Source organism: Podarcis liolepis, assembly GCF_965112155.1.
Source record: "Podarcis liolepis genome assembly, chromosome: 9".
NCBI classification, from domain to species: Eukaryota; Metazoa; Chordata; class Lepidosauria; order Squamata; family Lacertidae; genus Podarcis; species Podarcis liolepis.
This window is the reverse complement of record NC_139564.1, coordinates 74,256,877-74,270,880: the sequence shown is the minus strand read 5'-3', so window position 1 is coordinate 74,270,880 and position 14,004 is coordinate 74,256,877. Positions and strand designations below refer to the sequence as shown.

The following is a 14,004-nucleotide window of genomic DNA, read 5'->3' as shown; positions in this document are numbered from 1 at the left end:
AAAGAAATTTAGCCACTGACAAGGTTGTTTTCCCAGAAGACTTATTTAGCAGATATGCTGTCTGCTTTCCTCTTTGTCGGGAACTGAGCTGGGTTAAGTATGGAGTTATAAGATACTGTCTTAAATCGTTGTAGAAGGGACAGCTCAATAAAATGTGCTCTGTGGATTCTACCTCACCCAATGCACAGTGGCATAATCTCTGGTCATATGGGACTCCTCCATATCTTCCCTTCAGGACCGCCGAGTCAAGAACATTCAGCCTAGCCGCAGTAAATAGTCTGCGGTATTCCACGTAGTGGATATCCGCCAGGTAGCGAGCTGGAGCAGCCCGATACAACTGCTCCCCCAGAAACAACCCAGGTTTCACACGGGCTATGTCCTCCTGTCTGGCAATATCCCTTAATCTTTGCGCGATCACCGCCTTTGCGTGGCTATACGTCATGGACTCTATATAAAGGGAGGACAACCCGCACTTCTGCACTTCCTCCACTATCTCCCCTTCCCATGGAGATTTAAAGTTATCCCTCAGAATCAAGGGGGCCAAACCCACCGGTCTGAAACAGAGCTTGAGCCATAGCCATAGCTTCGCTTTCAGGGCCACATACCTAAAGGCTTGGCAACCGGTTTCCAATCTCATGATCGCGCCTGCCACCGAGGGGGGGATCCTGTGTATGGCCCTGAGGAATTGGGTTTGGATAGATTCCAATTTTTCAAAATCCCTACGTGAGCCCAAGGCAATGCCCACCAGCAGAAGAGGGAGGACTTTCATTTTAAAGAGACGTAAGGCAACATTGACAGTTTGTGCCTGTTTCTTGGAGTACAGGGTTCTAATCATCAGGGCTGCTTTGGATGCGTTCGAGGCTATGTATTCTCTGTGCGCCAGGAAGGACCTATTTGATCTTACAACCTGACCCAGGTACTTGAAGCAACTGACCTGCTCTAAAGGAATACCATTAATTGACCATAAATTAGGTTTCGGTCGAGCAGCAAAGACCATTATTTTGGTCTTGGCATAATTTAATTGGAGCTCGTGTTGGGTCTCATATTCATGAAGAGCTCGAAGCATCCTCCTTAATCCGATGGGGGAGGTAGCTAATAGGGCGGCATCGTCCGCATACAGTAGGACATTTAAGGCTCGTCCTGCCAGTTTTGGTGGATGGAAATCAGCATTTGCCATGTGCACCACTAGCGAATTAATATAGAAGTTAAACAGAGCAGGGGCAAGCAAACAGCCCTGTCTTACCCCCCTAGTGGTGGCAACCGGATTGGAGACTAGCCCCTTACTATCTATCCTAATCCTCAAGAGGGTATTTGTATGCAAATTAATAATCAGCAAGAGAAGGCGGCGGTCGATAGATGTCGCTGCCAATTTTGTCCATAGCTGGTTCCTGGGAATTAGATCAAAGGCCTGCTTAAAGTCTATAAAGGCGACGTGGAGGGCTTTTAGGCCATTGCCAGCGTACTTGGTAGCCAAGTGATTTAGGATTAAGATTTGGTCTGTTGTTGATCTTCCGGGGCGGAAACCCGCCTGTTCCTCTGCGATGATATTGTTGCTTTCCATCCAGGTCGTTAATTTGTTAAGTAGAAATCTTGAATAGATCTTCCCGATAACATTTAGCAGGCTAATTGGTCTAAAATTGGCCGGGTCTGTGCGCGGCCCTTTCTTGTGAATTAACACAATCAGTGCAGAGTTCCAGCTTGGAGGAAATTGTGCTGTTTTGTTTATATAAGTAAAAAGAGCTGCTAGGGGTGGACACCACCAATCCTTATTGGCTTTAATAACATCTATGGAAATAAGATCATCTCCGGGTGCCTTGCCCGCCTCAAATTGGCCTATAAGTGCTTCCACTTCAGAGCAGGTAACAGGATCCCACTCTGGCAAGGGGGCCAAATCTAACCTTCCTCCGCTGGCTGCGTGAGCTGCATATAAAACGGAGAAGAAGCTTTCCCAGGTGTCAGCTGAAATTTGGGGTTCTATCCTTGACAACGGTCTACCCAGGTATCTGGAAATTTGGTGCCAAAAGGAGGAGGGATCTCTATTTTCTGCAGCTTTTAGAAGGTTCTTCCAATCATTTCTTTCTGCCGCACGCTTCTTTTCCTTTAATAGTGCTTTATACCTTCTCTTGAGGTTCATAAGGTGACTGCTAGGTGCGGAGTCATTTGATGCCCTGTATGCCAAGAATTCATTATATAGGTTGTTCTTGAAGTGCCTACATTCCTCGTCAAACCACTTTTTATGAGAGAAATGGTTACTATTCATTACCGGGGTCTTAGCCAACGAAGGTTTTAGCAGTTCGACTAAATTGTCATATATTGGCAGTGGCTCAACTGCCTGGATAAGGGAGTCCCTTGTCTCTTGCAGTTGGTCAGACCAAAGGAGTTCATTTATCCGTTGAGCCATATTGTCAGTCCATTTTAAGGCAGTGGGCCTCATCTGAAGCTGGTTATTTGTAATAGGCACACAGGAATAGGTAGCCAATTCTCCATCCAGGGTCAGAGAAAGTTCTAATGGAAAATGGTCACTTTCCAGCCTCGTTACCACCCTAAAGTTGGAAATTTTGGGAATTGAGTTCTTCCCTGGCTTGATTTAAATCTGAGCCATGGGGAAACTGGAGTGGGGGTTATAATGTTCATCTTGTATGTGAGGGCAGCAGCCACAATTCATAATATGAACCTGGGAGTTATTATTTTCAGTGGCATCTCTAGTTTAACGTTGAGAATTGGACTGAAAACACAACGTTGGTGTCCTGGTGGTCTTTATGCAATTTTCTTGTGGGGCTGTATGTAAATTTTACTAACATTTCTGCACCGAGACATCCCAAGATCTTGGAGTGTTCAAGGCGGGCATAAGGCCAAGTTCCAAAAGCAACAGTTGCTGGGAAAGGAGATCGGGCTTAGCCAAGATGGGGGGGTCCTCTGCAGTGAACTCAAGCTGGGGCCTGGTGGTTCCTGAGGCCCTGGTCCTTGGGGTCAGTTTACAGAGTTGTCAGTCAGGTGTCAGGATTAGTTCTGCGGGCTTGAAAAGCAGAGATTGATCTGCAAAGCTTGTGGCAGTTACACAGTATGGGTGGTGCAGAGCGTAAGGCCACGGGGCTTGGCTCCTGGGAACCCAGTAGATTGCCTCGAGTAGTGCAGACTTAGCCCAAAGTCACCCCGTGAGCTTCATAGTTCTACCCTGTCCCTAGTTCTGATACATTACTAAAAAAAATTCTGGGAATGCTATGGTTTGCTTTCCTCTGCTCAAATGCAACCACTGTCTTTCTCTCCTAGAAAAAGCTGCCTTTCCTCGCCATGGGCCTGTCTGGGGATCTGAGGCCTGGTGAATTTGTTGTGGCCATTGGGAGTCCCTTTGCTTTGCAGAACACAGTGACAACAGGGATTGTCAGTACAGCCCAGCGGGATGGCAAAGAGCTTGGCTTGAAGGATTCTGACATGGATTATGTTCAGACGGATGCTATCATCAATGTAAGTAAATCCTCTGATTTCAGGAAATCTCAAAATCTATGGACCAGAGGTGATGATTTTTAATCAGTCCAACTAATGAGAAGGAACATACTATTGGAAGTATGTTTTCCAATAATATCACAGTTTACAGTTTATCCAATTTACAGCAGTCCAGTACATTCAATACATCTTTTGACTACAGGCAACTCCCAATTTACGCAGGAGGTACGTTCCCAGGCACGACATGTTGAAGTGAAATTGCATATATTTGAAACACCACTGGAAAAGCCTGCAAATACCCAGTTCTACCCCTTTTTGTGACATTTTTGTAACTTTTGGGGTGGCTTCGGGTTGGGAACAATGCCTGTGTGCGCAGTCATGCACATTGAACATGCCTAAAATGGCAGCTGCCTGTATTTCAAAGAAACTGTGAAAGTGGTCTGTATTTATGAAATAACAAAGGCTGCTTAATGTTTTCTATTTTACTGGTGTTGATGAATCATTGTTTAACCTCTGTCCTTGTTTCTTAAGAAAAAGCCACTTGTAGAACTTGGCAAATTGTTTTGCATTGGCTCATTATTTTAATGTTTCAGCTTATGTTCTTTGCAGGAGGAGCACTCTAGTCCTATTCCCTAATCAGCCTTAACCCTGATCACTCCCAGCAGCAGCGTGGCATCTCAGACTCAGTCAGAGCCCCTGAAAGGGGTGCTGTAGACCAACAGCCGTTAACCTTTTCAGACCTGGGGCCCACCTTTAACCCCAAAATGCACTTGGTGATCCCATAACTTAATTTTTACCACTTATTTGTGTGGTGGTAGCGCTGCTGTTGCGACCTATCTTAGATCAGGCTGTGACCCTGTAGTTCAGAGGTGGGGGGTCTTTTCGGCTATACTGATGGCTTGAGAACCTTCATTTTCTCTGGTTGTTCCATTTCTCTACTCCCTGACCATCCCTGTTGGGCTCAGCTGCCATTCCCTCATCTGGGATATGGTGGGGTCTCCAGCCATAAAGTTCCTGGGAAGTGGAAGGCAACCAACTCCTGGTCTTTCCAGTGACTCACACAGCCCATGCATGTCAGGCCAGATGTAAGCTCTGAGAAAGATGGGAGTGGGAGAGCAACTCTGTGTCCGCCCACATCAGGCATGTCTGTCATTCTCCAGTGAGGCAAAAAGCAGAGGTGCCTTATAGAGATGCAGATGCAGAAAGCGCTAAGATTGGCCTCACACATTTGTGTTTTCCTAGCTGTCCCAGTAATTTTAGCTGAACTGCCGTCTTACTGAAACTTGCAACTTGTGCAAGGGAATGAACGTGAGTCTTTATGTCTGCATATGGTGCATGCGTATTGTTGTTGTTGGCATCTGTCTGTCTCGAGAGACAATGGAGTGCACCCTTTATAGGTGAAGTCAAACCACTGCATTAGCCGCACTGAAGTGACCTCCCTGTGAAGAAAATGAGTCTAAGGTGCACACAGCAGCTTTTGTGGGGCAGAAAATACAGAATTGCTGCCTGATAAAGTATGCTTCATTGAAATATGATGTTCACTTCCTGAAAGTAGCCATAATGTTTTCTGATATTGTTTTGCAGTACGGAAACTCAGGAGGACCTCTGGTAAACTTGGTAAGGACAGATTACTTTAAAGGAGCTTGATAAGCATCTGTCTGCTTTCATTTATCAGATTGAATAGTTTTTCCCCAAAAAGGGACAGTTACCCAAATTGTCATCTTGATAGTCTCAGTTTGGCCAATAATGTAGGAGTTGTTTCATGTGGTGGCTGGAGTGCTAGACCTGGGAGGCCAAGTCTCCACTTGACCATGAAGTTCACTGGGTTATCATGAGTGTGAGGAGGACAGGTCTAGCAACGCATTGATGATACCCAGCCTTGTTTCCTCTTCTAATTCAACCTAATTCCCACAGTCTTTAAGTCTATTGTGAATGGCAGAGACATTCCAAGCTCTCAAGCAGAGAAAGGACTTTTCCAGCCCTGCTCTGCAGGATTCCTTAACCAGAGATACCAGGGACCGAACACGTGACCCTGGGCGCGCAAAGCCTGGGCTCCACCACTGAGCTGGGGTAGGTGCCCTGGGTCTATTTTGTGACATCCAAAAATGCTGTGGAAGCCCAGCCCGCTGGTCCACTGGGCAAGGCAGAGCTGAATGCTCATAGAGCTGAACGCAGAAGCCAAAGACTCAGTCCAGCATCACAAGCCGTGGCGACACATGACAGTTGCAAAAAGTCAAGCATATACAATCAGAGCTGTTTTTTTGGTTAAAAATGAAGTGCCGGCACTGATAGCATAGAGCATGAGATTCTTAATCTCAGGGTTGTGGATTGGAGCCCCAGGTTGGCCAAAAGATTCCTGCATTTCAGGGGGTTGGGATAGATGACCCCTGTGGTCCCTTCCAAAGCTGCAATTCTATCTTGGTAAAATGACCAAGGGGGTTGTACTCTGTGGCAGTGAGTACCGTGTCAGAAAAAAGCGCTGATTATCGTTAATTTACTATTGTGATAAAAGCACAAGCTGCCTGTTAGGAATACACTTCTTTTTAAAGGCAAAAGCTTTTAAAATAACAAATGAAATGTGTTTTGGTATCTTACTTCAACAGGATGGAGAAGTGATTGGCATCAATACATTAAAGGTTGCTGCAGGAATTTCCTTTGCTATTCCTTCCGATCGCATTGCTCGATTCCTGTCAGAGAATTCTGACAAAGAAAGTAAAGGTAAAATTTGGAAGCAATTGTCGGGGGATTGGACCAGAGCAGGGGGTGGAGAAACCTTTTCAGAGGCAAAAATGGGCAGAGCAACAAATGTGAATTTTGCCGTTTTCCCCCCAGTAGGCTATTTTCTATGGATACTCACACACCCCTCTGCACCCTCCTCCCTGGGATGCAAGAAGCATTGTCAGAGTTCAGGGGCACGGTCCATGCAGGCAAAAACACTCAAGGAGGGTGCAAAGTGGGGCTGGTAAGGGCCTGGGGAAGGTGTGCTATGGCCTAGGGACGGGCCCTGAGTCACTGGACTAGGGAAAGATATTGTACTTCCGGTTTAGTGCAACCAAAAGTTTATTTTTGATAGAAATGCCCTAGGCCACCTTAACAGTTCTTCAGGGTGATATTATGTGGCTGCACAATACTCTTACGTAACAGTCCTACACATGCCTTAAAAAACAAGTTCTATCAACCTCGGTGGGGCTTACTTCCAGGTAAATAGGTTTAGGATTGCCACATTAGAGCATAGCCTCTTAGGAAAAGCAAACATTTAGTTATAACTAAGTGTTTGCCCCAGGCATAGTTTATAGCATTATTAAATAATAATAAATAAAGGAGGCCTCTTATTCAGATGAAAGATGCTTAAACAAAGTCTTTCATACCTGCAGTGATAAGACGGGTGTTGGCATGACGTTATTGTGCTACTCCTGAAACTGTTTGCACTAAGGGAGTTTGTGCATGTACTGCAATATGCATGATTATAATAGCATATTATCACAATTGTGTTATCGAGATCATATATCGTTTTGATACTGGAACTGATCCTCGGTTTTCCTGCCCAAGTGCTTTTCCACATGCATCCCATTGCAAGTGCTATCTGATATAAATATGCTTTTATGTTATGGCTGTATCATCTGTTGGCAGAACAGTTTGGCAGCTCAAATGACATTAAAATGGTCTAATAGTCCATCTGAGCACCGGCACTATTTAGGGACCACGAGTGCTGCTACTTCCCCTCTTCAGCCTCGGCTATGCGAAGAGAAAGAAGCTGGGTCCCCTTCCTTTCTCACTAGTGGTCCCTATCCTGTTTTCCGTCCCACTGGACCCTTCCCCTCACTCTCTCAGACTTCACTTTTCCCCCTTCTGTGTTGAGCCTACAGTGATGACTATTTTTCCATGTGTGAAATTGACTAGTACATTACTAGTGCAGCTTAGGGCATGGTAAGTAGCTGGGCTCCTTTCAAATCTTACATATCACTCTTCTGCATTCTGTCCTAGCTGGCTGCCTTAATTTCCTTCCTTTCTAACCCCCCCTCTTTCATTTCTTCACACGCTTTTAGTAGCAAGTGCTCCTCCAGGCTGCCAGACAGAAAGCACTGGGGGCTGCTTATCCACAGAACAGGCATAGCACAATAAGCTGTTGCGCCAGCTTTTCCTGTGTTGCTGCCGCTGAACTGAATCGATTCAGTTCTCATGTTGGATTGACAATGAAGTGCTAGAACTGCGTGTTGAGGCTCATAAAGATGTCAGTATTAATTGCTCTTGGAATTGTTATTACTCATATTTCAGTATCTGCCTGTGAGTATGAATTAGATACAAAGTGTGGCATTAAACATAATTGAAGCATTTTTAATGGTTACGTAATTTCTGATATTATTTCCACCAACTCTGGAAAGACTCAGCCTCCAGCTGCAAAAGTAATTATGGTCCCTATCTGGGGCACATTTTAATAATTATAAAATATAAAATACAATGCACAGATGGTTATAACCAAGTCCCCTTCTCTGCCCCCCCCAACCTCAGCATCCAGTTTGTCCCTTCCATGTGGCCCCAGCTGTTGGATCAGTGGAGGAAGAGGTCACAAAATATCTATTTGCACATACATTTCCTCATCCAGCTGTAGTTACGAGAGTGGAAGCAGGGTTGGTTAGATCATTATTTGAAGCACAAGTCACCAGAGTAATTCTCCACTAATAATAGAAGTCCCTGCTGTTGCAGGAAAAGGGCATGAAAAATCGCTAAGAAAAATCCCTTTCTGGACTCCTAACACTTCACAACTGGAAAACCACAAAATATCCTCTATTAATTGCCCAGCTCCATCTTTGATCCTTGCTGCTCTAACTGTTTCAGAAACATGAGTCCCTAATTTCCTTTTTCCTACTTACTCTAGAAGCAACATGGGAAGTAATTAGGAGCAACATTATGCACTAATGACTATGGGTCGCATCCAGTGCTGCACTTGCAGAGTCCTACTCAGCCACCAGGACTTCCTCTCCCTGCCCACCTCCAGATATGCCCCGGAAGGTCCTCCAGCCTTCTGGAGCAGATTTTGAGGGTGCATGGGGGAGTCTGCCAGGGAGAAGAGAGGAGTGGAAAGTTCTGCTGTGCAAGCAGAAGTCTGCTGTGTTAACAGAATAGCTGTTTTGGTTACGACCACATATGTCTTTCTGTGTGTACATGTACGTACGTACACACATGCTGAAACCAACCCATTAGAAAACATAAATCCTATTTAAGAACCTATAGGGGCTATTCTCACCCCCAAAAGCCAAGCCAAGTTAGAAACGGTAAAAGCTGATGGTTCTTTGGGAAAATACTCAGCCTTGTTCTTTTGCAGACATTAAAGCGAAGGAAATTCTGCAGCTGGGTGGTGGTCACTAAGTGTATATATGAAGTACATATGATAGAATTAGGAAGGAGCCTTGCCAGTCTTATTTTTTATTTATTTTATTTACAATGTTCTACGCTGCTTTTTTGCACAAGTGCCCATTCAAAATGACTTACAATAAAAAAAATGCCTAGAAGGCAACTTGAAAGTTTTCCTCCTACCATACTAATGGGTATAGGGATGCAGGTTGTGCTGTGGTCTCTTGGGCTTGCCAATCAGGTTGGCAGTTCAAATCCCCGCGATGGTGGTGAGCTCCTGTTGCTCTGTCCCAGCTCTTGACCACCTAGCAGTTCGAAAGCACAGCAGTGCAAGTCGATAAACAGGCACTGCTGCAGGAAGAAGGTAAGCGGCATTTCCGTTCACTCTGGCTTCCGTCAGAGTGTCCTGTTGCACCAGAAGCAGTTTAATCATGCTGGCCACAAGACCCAGAAAACTGTCTGTGGACCAACGCCGGCTCCCTTGACCTGAAATGTGAGACGAGGGCCTCACCCCATAGTCACCTTTGACTGGACTTAACCACCCAGGGGTCCTTTGCCTTTTGCCTTTTTTTACTAATGGATACAATCCCCCATACCTCTTGTGCTGCTATTGAGCTTTTTACTATTAAACTTAGTAAAAAGCTTAATAGCAGCATGGTGTCAAATCATCAGAGTCTCAGGGGAGAGAATATGAGGACTGGATGTTGGCAGGTGTTAAATATTCACAAAATGCTTGAGTTATATGTGTCATGAGTTATTTAGAAAGCTGTCCTTTCCATGCCAGGGAAAGGAGGGAGGGAAGTGGGCAGACAAAAGGGGGGTGGGGAGAGAGAATGAGAATTCTTCTGCCTCCCACCCCCATTCACAACCCTTCACCTTGTCCATTATGAAATATCGTGCATTGGTAATGTTCACTCTTGCACACTGGATGTGTGTCTGTGTTTAAGTGCATTTGTTTTAGGAAAGACACACCTGTCTGTATGCCCAGTGTGACAAAATGGGAATGGAAGGTGGGCAAGTGCTATTAGTGAGGAGAGGACAAGCACTCAGCACACGCATATATCCTCTCAACGCCCACCCACTAGTGTGAACGGGAAACATTGGCTTAAGAATCAAAAGGCAGAAAATTAAATCTGCTTTTTGGTGTGGAACCCTTGCACCAATGTGCATGTGGAAAATTCAGACCTGAGGTACCCATTGTGTGAGAAAACACCTCCACATGGAAACAGCCCTCGTTTTAGGGCCAACCCACATAAGACATTTGCTCTTCTGTCCATTTCAGTCTCTCTTTAAACAGAGCTGTGAGTCCCCCAAATGGTATTGGCACCAGGGAACAGGAGGCCCTTTTCTCAGTATAAAGCCTGTCCGCCATGTCACAGGTTTCCTGGTGGGGGGAGTAACAGCCAGAGAGGGTTCTTGTACCAGAAAAAGGTGGAGAGTATTGACACTCTTCTCAGCACTGTGCTCCCCGCCTTTTTGCAGGGCCCTGTGGCTGTTTTTAAAACAAAGTTTAAACAAAGCCTCACTGTCAGTCATCCCCTTGTGTTGGGGACAGGGCACCATCCCTGCTCTGAGGTCATACAGAGAAATAAAGGTTTGAGAACTGCTGCAGATATAGAACTGCTTGCCCTTTCCAGAAAGCACTTTGGAGACAGGTTTTACCTTGGGCGAAATAGATCATGTATATAAACTTTGTAAGTCGTAAGGTCTAAAAATAGGAAGCTGCCACATAGTTTAGAAACTTGGCAGATTGTCTGGCCTTTCCGTAAGCTTTCCTAACAACCTGATGTTATGAATTGGCTTGAACTGCTGCCTGTGGAGATTGGTTTGTGCTGCCACACACACATACACACAAACGTGGACTTTTCTGCCCTCCTTCCCTTATGGCAGAGCCCTTAAGATGCTGCCTGAGGAAGGAAATGCCAGGCCTTGGTCTCTTTCTCAGCCCCATTATGTAGCACACCTGAGCCCCGGGAGGGCTGGCACTTGAGCTGGGCCAACCCTGGCCATTGGGGACATTTCTGTGAAGACCTTCTTATGTTGACAGGGCATGGCAGCTGTTTCCTTTTAAACTTTTTTTTAATTACCATATTTTTCGCTCCATAAGACACACTTTCCCCCTCCTAAACAGTAAGGGGAAATGTGTGTGCGTCTTATGGAGCGAATGCAGGTGGGAGGCAGGTGGGTAAAGAGCTCTTGGGGGCTGTGTCAGTCCCTTCTCCCTCCTTGTAGAAAAGCCCGCAGGTGCCGTGCTCCCTTTAAAGAGCGCACGGCTCTTGCTGGCTTTTGTGGGAGCTGGGGGAAGTGACAGAAGGCAGCCCCTCAGTCCCTTCCCCACCTCCCAGAAAAGCCCCCAAGAGCCGCACTCCCTTTCACTAGCCGCGTGGGGCTTTTCCCCTGAGGAGGGAGAAGGGCAGCCCATCAGTGAGGGCTGCCCCCTTCTCCCTCCTGGGGAAAACCCTGCAAGCGCCGCATACATGCTCCACACGGCTCGTGAAAGGGAGCGCTGAGCAGAGCCTGGGATGCACACAGGCTCTGCTCAGCGCTCCCTTTAAAAATATTTTTTTTCTTGCATTCCCCTTCTAAAAACTAGGTGTGTCTTATGGTCAGGTGCATCTTATGGAGCGAAAAATACAGTAGCCGGGCATTTTAATGATCATCTGCCTTGGTTTTAATGTTTTGACGCTGTACACTGTTCTTTTATTTTATTATACAGAGGCATAGAAATACTTTAAAAAATAAATAAAATTTACAATATGTTGCTGAGAAACCCAACTGTCTTAAAGAGATGGCCTATGGCACAAACTTTGGTTATTTTATATGCCCTGTAGAGCTTTTTATGTAATTCTGTAGTGTTTTATGTTACTTTGTGCTTTGGAACGTTTTAAAAAAGCTAACTAGGCTTTCATTTTTATTCCAGATATGAAAAAAAGGTTTATTGGAATAAGGATGCTGACAATAACACCTGCGTAAGTCTCTCTTGCTATACTGAACTACAGAACACCCGGAGCTACATTCGTGTATATAATTCCAGTTGAAATAAGCCCATCTCCCATGTGCAGAATCGTAACCCTGGGCCCAAATCCAGTTGTAGCCAGGGGCTGCGAATCATGTGTAACAACAGGTGGACCAGATGAGCATTCTCATTCACATCAAAAAGAAGCATTGCTGGCATCTGGGGTCAGCATTTTCAGGTAACGACCAATGCCATAATGCCTCAGGAAGGCCCATTGGCGCTACCCCCTGACCTGCTGTGTAGGAAGAGGAGCATCTGGGCAGCTGCTGCCCTCCCTCCCTCAGTGGCACTGCACCCCTGCTGGCATGCATAGCCTCTCTTTTGCAGCTACTGCCCAGAATAGGAAAGCCTGCTGTTGTGTTGTGGCACCAACTGACAGCCCAAGTAGACCGGCAGGAGAGGTGAGTGAGCAGCAGCAGTACCAGGTACTGGGAGATGCTGGCAGCAGTGGGGATTGGACCACAGGTCTCATCCTCACATCTGTCCAGAGGGAGAGGACAGGTAAAGTTCATCTCCTGTACATCTGAGGGTGCCAGTGATGAAGGTGGTAAGGAGGTGCCATAGCCTCTTGGGAGAGAACAGAGCAAGCATGGACCGCAGCTGCTCCTCTCTGCTCTGCCTAACTGCTCATTTTGGCAAGCAGTGAGGAACGTCTGTGTGGGAATGTTCAGGGTGACAGGAGAGGATATATTGTTTATTAATATCCTTCCTAACTTGTGCTAGCAAGTTCCTTTACTTAGCAGAGTTACATTCCCCTTTTTACACGCACAGCAGATAGCTGGTTGCAGGCTCGTGTGAGCATCTCACTATTATACAGTTCTGTCTGTCTCAGATTGAATTGTACATTCCTAGTTAAGTTCCCTTGAATCCATTTTAAAAGAATAAAGACACCACAATCTTATTCAAAGTCAATAAAAGAAGTTTACTTACATCAGTTCACAGTTGGATTCCTGAAGGCAGACTTAGTTACAAATATGTACATGTGGATCTACCCCATATGGGGGAATAATCCTGGTGCTTCTGCTAGCTGAGATCTAGCAGAGCAGTCCTAGCTAAAAGCTGGTCAAACAAAGAAGGGAGTCAAAACAGGGAGAGGTTGCTGCATGACTTGTCCTTTTGTTACCTGGACAGGTTAGGTCACGCCCACCTTCTATCACATGCAAAAAGAAGGATGCTCCAGCCAGGAGGAACAGGGAGTTTTGACTGGCTGGACCAAACATTCCCTTTTATGTCTTCTCTAGCATTTCAAGGAATGTTGTACTTGACTGCTTCTCATGGATCACATCCCACAGTCTGCAGCAGCAGCAACTGCCTCCCATCTCTGGAAGCGGAGGAGAAGCTGTTGTTGCCTTGTTGAAGGGGGTGGCCACAAGAATCTCGCCTGACCACAGACAATAACCTTGGACTACTTGAACAAGGGTGTGGATGCGCATCCACAGTGTTTGCAGAAGGCAGCTTATGCATGTGAATGCCTCTTACATGTGTGCATGGGTGTGTGTAGCTAGGCTGTGATTTTATGTTTTATTAGAGACACTCCTGAGTTTATAATGACTAAGGACCAAAGTTCACATGACATGTAGTTTGCCCCCAGTATTTTTCCTTTTACAAAATTAAGGGTGCTATCTAAAGTGGAAGATAAGCACAGAGGATAAGAGACTTCTTAATCCTTGACCACTCAGGTTTTCCTGATTAAAAACAAAACAATAGTACACACCCCAAAAGCTGCTTGTCTCAGGGCAGAACCAGCTGGGAGGGGAGTGGTTTTTTGGCAGAAAAGAACTGTAGGCTCATATTCCATTTTAGATCACAGTTTCTGCAACTGCATTTTGTAAAATAAAATATAAAAAACTGTTGGGAGACAACACATTGGAACAGAGAATTGGGTTCGGCTGATCCAACAGCCAGCTTATTTGTGGAAATAGTTTCTCAGGCAAGATTACGTGTGAGCTGTGTACTGTGATAAGAGGGGCTTGCAGCGATTCCTCCACAAGGAAGCTGTGATCTTCCATTGTGGTGTTGAGGCTTTGGGGATAACTTTGGGTTGCTAAGAGAAGCAGAACACAATTTTTTTTAATTAAACAAAATTGGCAAGAAGTTCCTACGCAGCTGCAGGGTGGCATTGGCAGCAGCAGAATCCTTCGAACTCCCTGAACACCCTGTTAGGGTGTTCCCCAATTCCCTGAGACTCCTGG

At 45.7% G+C, this 14,004-nt stretch overlaps 1 protein-coding gene and 1 long non-coding RNA gene across 2 annotated transcripts in view; one reads left to right on the top strand and one right to left on the bottom strand.

Moving 5' to 3' along the window:
• HTRA3 (HtrA serine peptidase 3) overlaps positions 1-14,004 on the top strand; it is a 28,805-nt gene that overhangs the window by 11,728 nt on the left and 3,073 nt on the right. Inside the window, exons 4-7 of the mRNA XM_083460753.1 lie at positions 3,271-3,465; positions 5,029-5,061; positions 6,048-6,162; positions 11,717-11,765. Of these exons, the coding sequence (XP_083316879.1) occupies positions 3,271-3,465; positions 5,029-5,061; positions 6,048-6,162; positions 11,717-11,765 (392 nt within the window). The remainder of the gene's footprint in view (positions 1-3,270; positions 3,466-5,028; positions 5,062-6,047; positions 6,163-11,716; positions 11,766-14,004) is intronic.
• Positions 7,318-12,978, bottom strand: LOC310686757. The gene is made up of 2 exons (XR_014516095.1): positions 11,432-12,978; positions 7,318-10,868 (listed from the first exon to the last, which is right to left on the bottom strand). It is a non-coding gene; the product is annotated as an uncharacterized lncRNA (long non-coding RNA).